The following is a 12,037-nucleotide window of genomic DNA, read 5'->3' as shown; positions in this document are numbered from 1 at the left end:
CCCAGCCGATTGACTGGGTCTTCTTTTGTTGCCCTTCACAGGAGAACGGAGCTGGAAAGCAGGTTAGTGGGCTAGGGAGGCAATGGGGATTTTGCAGTAACCTTCCCCTGCCAGGCCCACCAAGCCACACCACACCCACCAAGCCACGCCCACAGAACCGATAGTAAAAATATTTGAATCCCACCACTGTGGGCAACCATTTATTTGAAGCATAAAGGGTTCCCTGTTTGAGCAGGGGGTTGAAATAGAAGACCTCCAAGGTTCCTTCCAATTCTGTGAAGTGCTCAGGTTAGAGAAAAAGAGGGGAAAGAAGAAAAAGGACCCCACCCACTTCTGACTCTGGATCTGATCACAGACCATTCTGGCTTTAGCCCTCCGTCTGCCGACCCTCCCAACTGATAACCCCTGTAAAAATAGGACCCTCCCTCCCTCCCTCCCCCCAAAATGCACCCTCTCTTCTAATTTAAAAGCAGCATTATAACGCCGCCCTGACTTCTCACAATTTGGCGTGATGATTTAATCTGCAGGCACACAACAATTACCTGGACGTTCTCAGACCCCCTTCGTTCCTTACCTTGAAGCGACTGTTGAGATTGTGGCGGGTGAGCAGTTCAAAGACAATTGTGCGCAAGGCATGGTCTTCGCTCACCCTGTTCAGTGCAAAGACATCGAAAAACCAGAGGTCAAGAGTCTAGGAAGGAAAACAGAGGCAGAGGGAGAGGAGGGTCAAATTTTCTGAAACTACCAAGCAAAGAACTTACATCTGGGGCAGGAAGGGGAAAAATGGGACAAGGCTCCAAAAGAAAAGGATTTTTATTTTATTTTTACAAAAATGGGCTATAAGATGGAACTTAATGTGAACCAAGAAATACATTTCTAGGTATTAATCATTCCCCTAACAAATAGGCCTATCTATCTGACTGTCTGTCTGTTTGTCCATCTATTCATCCACCCTTACACATACATTATAGACCCATAATATACTTATTTTTTTACATACTGTCAGACTCCACAAACCAAACGATATCCACAGAATTACTTCTAACCAATTTATTGTTCTTCACCTATGGGCAGAAATATAGCAACTCCTTGCATCAGTAAAGGTATTTCTAAGAACTTCTAGGGAAGAGTTGTCTTGACCCTATTTCTCCCGACCAAACTTTCTTATCTACCTTTTTGATCCTCTGGAATGCAGCTCTTCCCTTCTGGGAATCCAGACTGCATTCCACCACATGAACAATCCTATTTCAAATTCTCCAGGTGGTTTATAATACGTATCAAAGAGAATTCCTCTAAGCCTCTCCCTTCTGCAGTGATGATGGAGTGTTTGCAGCGTGACTACTATTGTGAGACAAAGGAGCTAAACACAGCACACATAGAGGCTTTGTCTTTTAACAGTGGTTCATATAGAAGACAGCTATATACGTACATATACGTGGTAGGCAAATACCTGGCAAGCAATCAGTCTTCATTACTCTGCACAGAGAACCACAATGGAGACAAAACACAAGGAGACAAAGGTATGCCCACTCATGGCCTCGTATATATAGACAGCTTCTTAAAGTGGTAAAACCCTGTGGGACCCATCCTCAATCTTAAAGCGGCAATAACCAGGCTGATTCATCCTCATTGCATCAGCCTTACAACAGCTGGTCAGCTATTAAATCTCAATACCTTGACAAGTGATTAATTAGCCCCAACAGTGCGGATTATTGATTACTGGTCAGAATTAAAAGCTTTGCCTCCAGTATCTTTTTTATAGAGCATATAGCAGGGAATAGCTAGAATATTGACCCAATGGATAGCTTGAGGTGGTGGGCAAAAAGTAGCCTTGAGAATTGGAGTGGGGTGAATGACAGAAGCCTCCTCTCAAGCAAGAGAAACCACCGATGCAAACATTAGGAATGATTATTACCAGAGTGTAAGCCTCATTACATCCAGCAGAGACTTACACAGGTTAGCATAGTGTTGTTAAAAGGTAAAGAATTGTTACCTTCAGACAGTTGATGACCGATTGAGAATAATTGGGTCCCACAGCTGTGTACGTTCGACGGAACATCCTGTGCAGTAGAGGATACAGTCAGACAGTCCCTGGGAGTCCCTGGCTTACTTGCAATTAGAAATAGCTTCCAAATCCTATCAAGCGTGCAATGAGCATTCCGCTTTCTCCAGGCAAGGCAATAAATTGGAGGCATGTCGAACTGGAGCCTCTTCTTCAGAGATACTAAGAATCAATAGCCTAGTAGCGTTCCAGACCCATGCAGAGATTCCCCAGACCCACAAGGCTCACTCTAATTTATTACATTTCACAATACAGGTAATCCTCGACCGATGACCACAAATCGAGGCCAACATTTCTGCAGTTAAGTGAGACATTTTTAAAGTGAGTTTTGCCCCATTCTATGACTTTTCTTGCCACGGTTGTTAAGTGAACCACTGCGGTTGATAGGTTAGCCACTTGGCAGTTAGGTGAACCTGGTTTCCCCACTGACTTTGCTTGTCGGAAGGTCGCAAAAGGGGATCATACGGCAAAGGTCATAAATATGAACCAGTTGCCAAGCACTTGAATTTTGATCACATGATCGTGGGGATGCTGCAAAGGTCGTAACTGTGAAAACGGTCATAAGTCACATTTTTTTGGTGCTGTTGTAACTTAGAACGGTCTCTAAACGAACTATTGTATGGTTAAGGACTACCTGTGTAATGATTTTCAATTTCAATTTTCATCACTATTGTATCCCTTTTTTCTCTTTCCTCCTTTCCTCTCGCTCCTTTTTATTATCCCAGTCGCCTTCCCAAATTAGAACTAAGGTACATCTCCTTGTGCAGATTCCTGTTGTGGTTAGGCGGCAGGTGGTGTGGATGGCTGAGAAGAGCGAGGAGTCAGATGAGGGGCCAGGACCATTAGGGAGTGGACTGCTGCCTTCAGAGACTGTGGGGGCTGGCAGCAGCGATGAGGAGGTTCCTGGGGAGTCTGTGCCAAATGCACGTGTACTCAGGGCAGGAAAGAGCAGCTACAGCAGCATGGACAACTCAGGAGTAAGGCTGCAAGGTAATGGCCCCTCCTTCAAGAAGATAAAAGCCAACTGGGACTTCCAGTTCAGGCTTCTTTGGCGATGGACCGAAATTCGTGACCGTGCGCGGTTTCAATCCATGCTCGCCGCTGGAGCGCCCCGAGCCACTTGGATTTGGGCCTAAGCTACTCTGTAGAGGTGGTGAAGAAGGGGAGACCGGTGGGGCCTGTCTCCCAAAAGGTGGTGGCGGTGGTCAAAGGCCCCCAAGAAGAACCGGGTGGCAGTAAGGAGGGCCAGCTGCTTAAGGCCTGGTTGATTTTAAAGACAATCTTCCTATAAAAGATTTTAAGCGGAAAAAGAAGGAACGAGGCCCCGACGTTTATGACTTGAAACGTTAAGAAGAAGAGATCTGAACAAGAAGTTGATACTAATCCACTTTGACATTAATAGGCTATTTTTAGCTGAAAATAAAGTGTCAAAGGGATAAAGATTCCTGGATAATTTTAAAACTTTTTAAAAAAAGAAAGAAAGCAGAGGAGGAAAAAGGAAAAAAGAGGGTGGAATCTGGAAAAATGGAGACCACCTGGAACTTAAAAGAATCGATAGTGGAATTCTTACAAGGTTTGCAAAGATACATTGTAGCTGAAATTTTATTACAAGATAACAAAGCCCTGGAAATAGAAAGTGAGAAAAATAAGCAAGAAACAGCTTTGGATTATTGGATGATTCCTGGAACTCTGGATGGTGGATCCTAATGAAATGAAATAAAATCAATTGGGGATAGTTTAAAAATCTTTAAAATGGCATCACTCCTTGAAGAGTTAAAAATGAGACTTAAAGAACAAAAAGAAGTACAAGAGGCAAGAGGATCTTTTGGCTTCATATTTCAGTTTTTAGAAATGGAGATTTTGAACTATGAAAAACAACAAGAAATGTTGGCCGAAGGGTGGGACAAAGAAGAAGCCATCTTTAATGGCCAAGCAATTTTAAGCAGGGTAAAAAAGGGAAAGGGGGGAAAGGGAGTTAAAAACTTAAGCTTTGAAGCAACAACCAAAAAAAAAGAGTAATTTGAAAAGCAATCATAATATCAGGAAGAAGCAGAAGGGAGGATCACAGAAGGGAGAATCAGATAGAAAAGGGAACAAAAAGGGGAGGGAGAAGAAGAGGGGGAAGAGAGAAAGGAAAAGAAGCTACAAAGGACAAACAAGATATCAAGGTACAGGAAAAGCGTACAAGAATTAAAGGTATAAGCCTATTTAAAAGACACAGAGACAATGGTTAAAATCTAACTTCAGGAGAGGATTCTGCAAGGGTACATGGGATAGCATTGTTATATTAGAAATAGAAAAGAGTTAGAAAATATGTTAGATAATTAAAGTGATAAAAAAAATTTGTATTGATGTGTAATGGATATTTGTTTGTAATTAAAACAAAGAGGATAGGAGATTAAGGCTCTCAATGATTTAAAAAGAAAGTAAAAAAATGAAAAGAAACATGGAAGATTTTTATCAGTTGACAAGATGAATTTGAATAAGAATAATAACTACTGATTACTGTTAACAACAACTATTGTTTTGTTTTTTATTTAAAGACAGTAATAAGCAAAATATGAAATATAGATGATCAAAGTGAAAGACAACTGATATTACTAGGTAATGTTTGTTAAAAGAAATATAAATGTAAATGATTGTTATTAATATTAATATTAATGGCAGAGCTGTACTTGAATAGAATAATTACTTCATTTACTATTGTTATACATATATACACAGATATATATATACATATATACTTTTAAAAAAAAGAATTTAGTGTGTATTTTTAAAGGAATGTACCAAGCAGAATTCAGTTGAATTTAGGTATGTGTTACAAAATCGAGGTTAGAAAATGAATGCTATATCTGTAAAGGTGCAACTTAAATTTTAAACAAGATTTGAAAAAAGATAACAAAGGTGTTACACTCCAGTCTAGTAACTACAGGGGAAAATTTGTTTTATGGAAAAGATAATATGAAATTGTAAACAGGACAGATGAATGTATAATTTAATATAATTTAAAATAAGGCTATAGAAAGTAAAGAAAGGGAAAAGCTATTGAAAAAAATGTGAAAATAGTTATAAGATATGGATTAGAATGTACAAGATGAATATGTATTCAGTTGGTGTCTGTATGGAGAAGTGATAACCCAGGGGCATGCTGTTCTCAAAAAAAGATATTTTATTTGTATGTTTTGTGAAAACCTAAATAAAACTTTATATAAAAAAAGAAGAAGATAAAAGCCAACTGTGAAGCGAACGTTCTTTGCAGGAAGCAAAGACATTCTGAAACTCAACCTCGTGGACATTACAGTATCTTACGTTGGTATTTGAAGAATCTTGTGTTGTGAAATATTTCTTATCTGTGATTCTTGGCAGTCTCACACAGTTTTGGCGAGGCTTGTGCTTATCAAAGTTAATTAGTTTGCAGCAGCCTTTTAACAGGGGATTCATAAGAATCATTAAAAGGTTTCTGTTCCCTTTGGTTCGTGTTTGTTTTATTGGAAAAGGGTTTGGGTCAGAACAATTCCCCACAACTAAGTCAGATCTGGGTTGTCCATTTGACCCCTTTTGCTCTAACCTGATGCCTTCCTAAAGAGGCTATACATAACCAGCCTTGCCTAACCATGCCAATGGGGGGCCTGGTAAGCTGCAGGAAAAGAAACCAGAGATGGGGTTCTCAGCTGGAAAAAGCTATCTTAGGGCCAAGTATTCTCTTTCCTCTCTCATCCCATGTGAAACATTCCTTATTCAATCCCACAAGCATTTATCCCTCATCCCTCGCACCCTGTTCTGTTCTAATCCCAAGGAGTGGCGAGAAGATCCAAACCTTTCCACAAAGATGCCAGCTTGAACAGCATGCACAATGCTGCGAAACTTGGGTTTCTCCTCTGAACGGCGCCCCTTGGCCCGGGTCTGCTGGGTGAAAGTGGAGGCCAGCCAGTCTCGCACTTCAGAAGGTACAGCATCAGATTTGATCTCTTGGAGTTCATCTTCCGTGTCCAGAATCTTCCTGAAACAGGAATGGTGCCAGTGGGGGGTGGGGAAAGGAAAGACAGATGATAAGCAATTAAGAGGCAACGTGCGTCACAATAAGAGACAAAAGCTGCAATTACATTGCCCCCCCCCCCCAAAAAAAAAGAAAAAGAAAAGAAGAACAAGAGTAGCACTGGCACTTAGTCTGGTTTTCAACACGGATGGATCATCTTTTAAATGTTAAAAAGAATTTTGAAAAATAAAATGATGAGACATTTAACCCAAGTCTCCATAACATTGCCTATACTAGCCCATGAATAAGGTGGCCTTAAGTCAAACTTATTTGTTCCTTCATTCGTTCGTTCGTTCATTTCTATAGCTACCCATCTTAGTAAATGACTCTGGGCAGCTCACAATGCAGATCAAGTCTTACAATTAAAAATGTGAAAAACATTTTAAAACAATAAAAGCCATAAAACCAGTAGGAAAGATTAAAACAACCAATTCAAAATACACAAGAGCAAGATATTTGGCCCATTACTAATATAGCCAGGAAATGGGGCTGTTGGTGCATTCAACAAGCCAGGCTCGGGAACACAGCCAGGTTTTTAAAGGCCTTACAAAAGGCCAACAAAGTTGGGGCCATTCTGGTCTCCGAAGAGAGGATTTTAGCTGCACCAGTACTAATACGTTTCCCCTTATAAATACGTTTCCCCTTATTTTGAAAGTGCTAGAGCAGCTTCAAAGCGAGTAAAGGTGTACATTTTCAAGCATTACTTTGGAGGGAAGCCAGACGACTGATAGGAACTAACAACTAATTAAACAATTAGAATAGGGATCAATAATAGGGATCAATAATGGGGACAGCAAATATCACAGGTAGTCTTCTTTTTTGACAACTGAAGAATGGATGAAGAGCAACTCAGCAATAAGGAAATCCCATTAGTGCTTCTCTGGATCTTGGATAGAGATGAGGTTTCTTCCAATGTGCTCTTACTTGGGTTTCTCTTAGCGTCTAGGATAAAGTATTTCATACAATTTCAGAGATAACTAAAGAATGAGTTTGTGATTTAGGTCAGCGATACCCAACCTTTCTGGCACCAGGGACTGGTTTCGTGGAAAACAATTCTTCCACGGATGGACAGCGGGGCGCAGTTTCCCATGGAACCTAGGTCCCACGCATGCGCAGATGAGGCTTCACTTGTTCGCCCGCCGCTTCTGCAGATTGCTTCCTAATAGACTGCAGGCCAATGCTGGTCCACGGCCTGGGAATTGGAGACCCCTGATTTAGATAACAGCGTGTATAGTACTTGATTCACTTTCTGAATTCTGTGCATCCACGGTCGGCGAGTTCTTCATATGTCAATCTGCCACTCGGGGGAACCACGTCCCTTCTTAGTGCCAACATGATCTGTCATTCACAGCAAGATCCACTCAATAATGCTTTCAGAGCAGGTAAAGCTCAGCAGAGTTTCTGCCCAGCCATGACACCAACCGCCGTCTTCAAATTACTGCCAAAACGGTGTTGTTGCCCTAGGAACTTCCTTCCCATAATTCACTTTATCCCAGCTTTCCTCATGCTGGAATGCTCTTCAGGTGTACGGACAGGGGTGGGATTCAAATTTTTTAACAACCAGTTATGTGGGCGTGGCTTAGGTGGTGGGCGTGGCTTGGTGGTCATGTGACTGGGTGGACATGACTTGGGGGTCATGTTATTGGCTGGGTGTGGCCAACTCAATATCACTCACATCGAGGCACACATCTCCTCGCCTGGACTCTCATGACTGTGGGGATGCTGCAACAGTTGTAAGTGTGAAAAATGGTCATGTCACTTTTTTCAGTGCCACTGTAACTTTGAATGGTCACTCCACACAAGCAAAGTACCAGCAAAAGAGGGGGAAAAAACTCCAGAGAAGTTCCTGAGACAGGAAGTCTGGTCCTGTCAAGAATGTAACAAGGGTTAACGGAGAGGCAGTTTCTGTAAGCAACACCAGAATGTTTCCTTCCTGCCTTCCTTACAGGATTAGGCCAGTAATTTCTTCTAACAACCGGTTTTCCGAACTGCTTGGAATGTTAACAACCGGTTCTAGCGAACAGGTGCGAACCTGTAGAATCCCACCCCTGTGTATGGACCAACTTCCAGAATTTTCAGCAATTCTCTGGGAAGGTGCTGAGAATTGCTAAAAATTGCTAAGCCTAGATGGTGCTCAGCTTGGGGATGGGCAGCCTATCCAGGAGCACTCATTCTGATTTTGGGGAAGCAGAGGGAAATCCTGTTGGACCCGATAGACACCCACAAGGCTTCCCAACCTTCCATCCTCACCTGGTCTCATCAATATAAACTGCTTCAAGCAAAGAAGCTGTATATTCCAAGTTCTTCTTCAGGTCCTCAATATTCACCTCTCCCGTCTCCAGCTGTTTCACCATATACCGCAACCTGCAAATCGAGAAAAAAAATGAAGAGGAAGGGAATAAGCAGACTAGGTAAAACTTTTTTCCTTGGGTCACCTGCCACAGAGCAGAGGTCTCCAACCTTGGCAACTTTAAGCCTGGAGGATTTCAACTCCCATGGAGTTGAAGTCCTCCAGGCTTAAAGTTGCCAAGGTTGGAGACCCCTGCCATAAAGCATCTCTCATTGCAATCCCATCTCCTCAAGAAAGAGCCAATCAGAAAGAAATCATATTCCAGCTATTTGCCACTGCAGCAAGAGGATAATGTCAAGGAAAGCGGACAAGACTGGTCACCTTTCTAGAATGTAGAGTTGTAATTGCAGGAATGTTCTTATCTGGATGGCAAACCTCAGGTAATGAATGTTTACAAAGCAAATACAACTCAGGCAAACAAAGTCACTAATGTAAAGGAGGATTAGAGAGAGGAAGTAAACATATGTTAGACTTTAACTAGAGATAATTAATCGTGTTAATTACTATGCTAAACAGTAACGAAAGTTAAGCAATAACCAAAGTTAACCAATGTTGGAGGATTACTAAAAATGTGTATAAATGCAAGACTAGACTCCAATAAAGTCATCATGATTCATTTGATCATGATCAAACACCTCGACTGCCTCGACATTACAACACTAGAACTTGCAACCTCTTCAACCATCAACTACATCAAAAATGACTTTAAAAAAGAAAAAAGGAATGCAGTGTTTTCTTAGGAAACATTTTTGCCTTCTTTTCACATTCAAAGGGAAGAAAGGGAGGGAGAGAGGGTTTCCAATAGAAAAACACTACATTTTGGGGAAGAAGTTAATATACCACTGGATTCAGAGTAACAGCATCCGCCATCAGAGAATATGCTTTAAGACTTGTAGACTTCAACTCCCAGAATTCCTCCCCCAGTCATGGTAGCTCAGGAATTCTGGGAGTTGAAGTCAACAAGTCGTAAACTTGCCAAGTTTGAAGATCCTTGTTATGCACCATTAGAAGATGGAAGTAAGGCCAAAGAAACCCAAGTCCGCCTCTCTGTCCAGCCATGAAACTTATTAGGTGATCATCAACCAGTCACTCTCATGTCCCTTTCAGGATAAGGGGTTTAGAATACCATGCCGAGCCCCTTCAAGGAATATCAGGAAGAAAATATAACAAAAGGAATAAGCATTTTTGATCCTGAGCCCAGCAGCATAGATAGAAAATAAACAAACCCCGGGTTCATTGCCTACAAACAGGCCTTCTTTTTCCCTCCCTAGATGCCCTCCACCAAGAAGAGTGTTGGGTTTTCTCCATCCCCTGCTGAGAGTCTGGGATCAATCAAGCGAAAATGATAAAAAGGATTCTGACTCCAATCCAGCCACTCACCCTCGCGAATGGATTTCATCCCACAAGGGATTTGACAGACCCACACAGGCATTGGAAGACACTGTAGAAGATACGAACAAACCACATAGAAGATGGAACAGGCTGAGGATTATGAATTAAGATTTGGATGGCCCGGATATCTATGGTATGATAAGGTTAAAGCAAATGTTGAGTTTAAAAGCCATTTGGTTAGGCATGCTATCCTAAGAGTATGGAATAAAGACAAAACAAGGTTTTCTGTAAAGTTGCCTCTCTGGCAGCGGTGGGATTTGTGTCGAGGTGGAGGGAAAATGAAACTTTGATTTGGGGTTTTACAGATTAGATAGGATTGTTGTTACAGAAATGGCTAGTTTATAGTATTATGTAAAAGTAAAAAAGTTGAGGTTTAATGTTATTATCTTATTCTATTGCGCCAAAGGGAGTCGAAGTCAACACTTTTTCTTTCTTTTCCCCCCTTTTTCCTACACTTTTCCCTTCCCTTTTCCCTCCCCTATCTTTCCTACTATTTTTTCTTTTGCATTTTTGTATTTTATGTTGTTAATAAAACAATATGGAACAGGCTGGTCTTCTGCTGTACTATACAGCAAAGGTGGAAGCAAAGATTAGGAGTGATTTCAAATGAACATTTAGACAGGAAGCAGAAATCAGCTCTAGGGGAAAAGTAACTTTGGAAAGCCATTTGACAACGGAACAGGCTGTCTTTGGAGATGGTATGCTCTCTTTTCCCTGGAGGTCTTCAGATAGAGACTGGCTGGTTGTATAACGGCAAAGCAGGAATTTTAAGTTCTGTATTAGTGCTGTGCAGTGCTTTGGTCTCGAAAGTTAAAAGGAAGTTCAAAACATTTGTGAGTAAGTGCTTTTAGCTCTTCCCTATAACTCTTTGAAACTAAATACATCTTTCCCCAGGGCCATCTTCTCACCTTTAAATCCCAAAGCACAGCCCTATTCTGCAATAATCTTCAGGGGTTGGATTGGACAAGATAGCCTCTCAAGAATCTTCCAAAATTCTTCAATTTGAAATGGACAGTTCTGTATATTTATATACAGGAGGCCATTTATCTTATCCAACCATTCTAATAAGCCTGCAGCTTGCCTTGAAGATGGCTTCTACACAAGGAAGTCAGAAGGCCTGCAAAGGGACAAGCCTATCTGTCAACAAGACTCCTTATAACAAATAGGACAGGAGTCATCTGCAAGGGCTCTTTTGCTCCTGGGACATCTTTGGGGTCTGCTTTACTCACACATTTGGAGAAATTCTCATTCCCCCTTTCTTCTGGTCGTGTATTTCTTCCCAATTTCAACTTTTAAAGCCACAGAAGTTCTTTCAGAAGGGAACAACACAAGTGGATTTGATTCTCATCTGAATGCTCCTCCTGTAACTTGTTCCACCGGTTCGGTTCTATTTCTCTCGTAACACAATGATCCTACCTGTTCTGCAGAGAGAGCGCTTATATCAACAGCCTAGCCAACGCAAAAGATAGGTTAGGTCACATAGTTCTGGCCAGTTCTCCGTGTGCTGCTAGTTAATAACAGGCCATCAAGCTCAGCCAGGCGCTTCGTCTGTGATGTTTCACTTCCAATTAATCAGTCCTATTGTAATGCACGAAAGACACTGACAGGAAAACAACAAACACCACTTAATTTCCTACCCACCCACCCACCAAACCAAAGGAGCACATCATTAACACATGAGTGTCCTTTGAAGGAAATGGGAAGCGCACACACATTTCTTGGGGACAAAAACAGCCTGCTAACGGCAACACAAAATAAGCTTTGCATTGAGTCCTCTCTTTGAACTTACAGCTTTCCTTACCCAGCAGCCTTCAGATGCACGAGTATTACAGTTCCCAGGATTCCCAGCCAGCATGGCCCAACATTACTGGAGACTCAGTTTAGGGACTGCTACTGAAAAACACATTTCCTTATGGAAGCCTATGTTCTACGCTGGAGAAACGAAAGCCCAACAGGACGATGACAAAACATTCTCATCATGTTACAGGAAAGATCAATCTTGCGGCGGGGCTGCCATTTTCAGTGACAGCTCAGCGTGTTTCATAATCCACTGCTGGGTCCTCAAAGAATTTTTCACGGCCTCAACTACTTTAATGAGAAATCATCACCCTTCCCCAACCTTTCCTTTTACCATCAGTGTGGAATAAGTCTTCTATCTAATTTTTCCTTGCCTAAATCAATCTGGTGGCAGATGAGG

At 41.6% G+C, this 12,037-nt stretch overlaps 1 protein-coding gene across 4 annotated transcripts in view; it reads right to left on the bottom strand.

Annotated features, from left to right (window-relative positions):
* Window positions 1-12,037, bottom strand: part of PDE1B (phosphodiesterase 1B) — a 153,499-nt gene that overhangs the window by 24,128 nt on the left and 117,334 nt on the right. For 3 of the 4 annotated variants that reach the window (XM_087956529.1, XM_026673879.2, XM_087956530.1), the window contains 4 exons: window positions 8,349-8,462; window positions 5,880-6,062; window positions 1,994-2,060; window positions 575-691 (listed from right to left, as the gene is read on the bottom strand). In XM_087956529.1, the coding sequence (XP_087812655.1) occupies window positions 575-691; window positions 1,994-2,060; window positions 5,880-6,062; window positions 8,349-8,462 (481 nt within the window). Of the gene's footprint in view, window positions 1-574; window positions 692-1,993; window positions 2,061-5,879; window positions 6,063-8,348; window positions 8,463-11,069; window positions 11,089-12,037 lie in introns of those variants that run through there. The other variant, XM_087956531.1, reaches the window with a different exon arrangement.

The sequence above is a fragment of the Notechis scutatus genome, chromosome 2 (assembly GCF_049901735.1).
Source record: "Notechis scutatus isolate UNSWTSFEM ecotype Mainland chromosome 2, rNotScu1.2, whole genome shotgun sequence".
NCBI lineage: Eukaryota > Metazoa > Chordata > Lepidosauria > Squamata > Elapidae > Notechis > Notechis scutatus.
The sequence above is the reverse complement of the archived record's forward strand: the minus strand, read 5'-3'. Positions and strand labels throughout refer to the sequence as shown.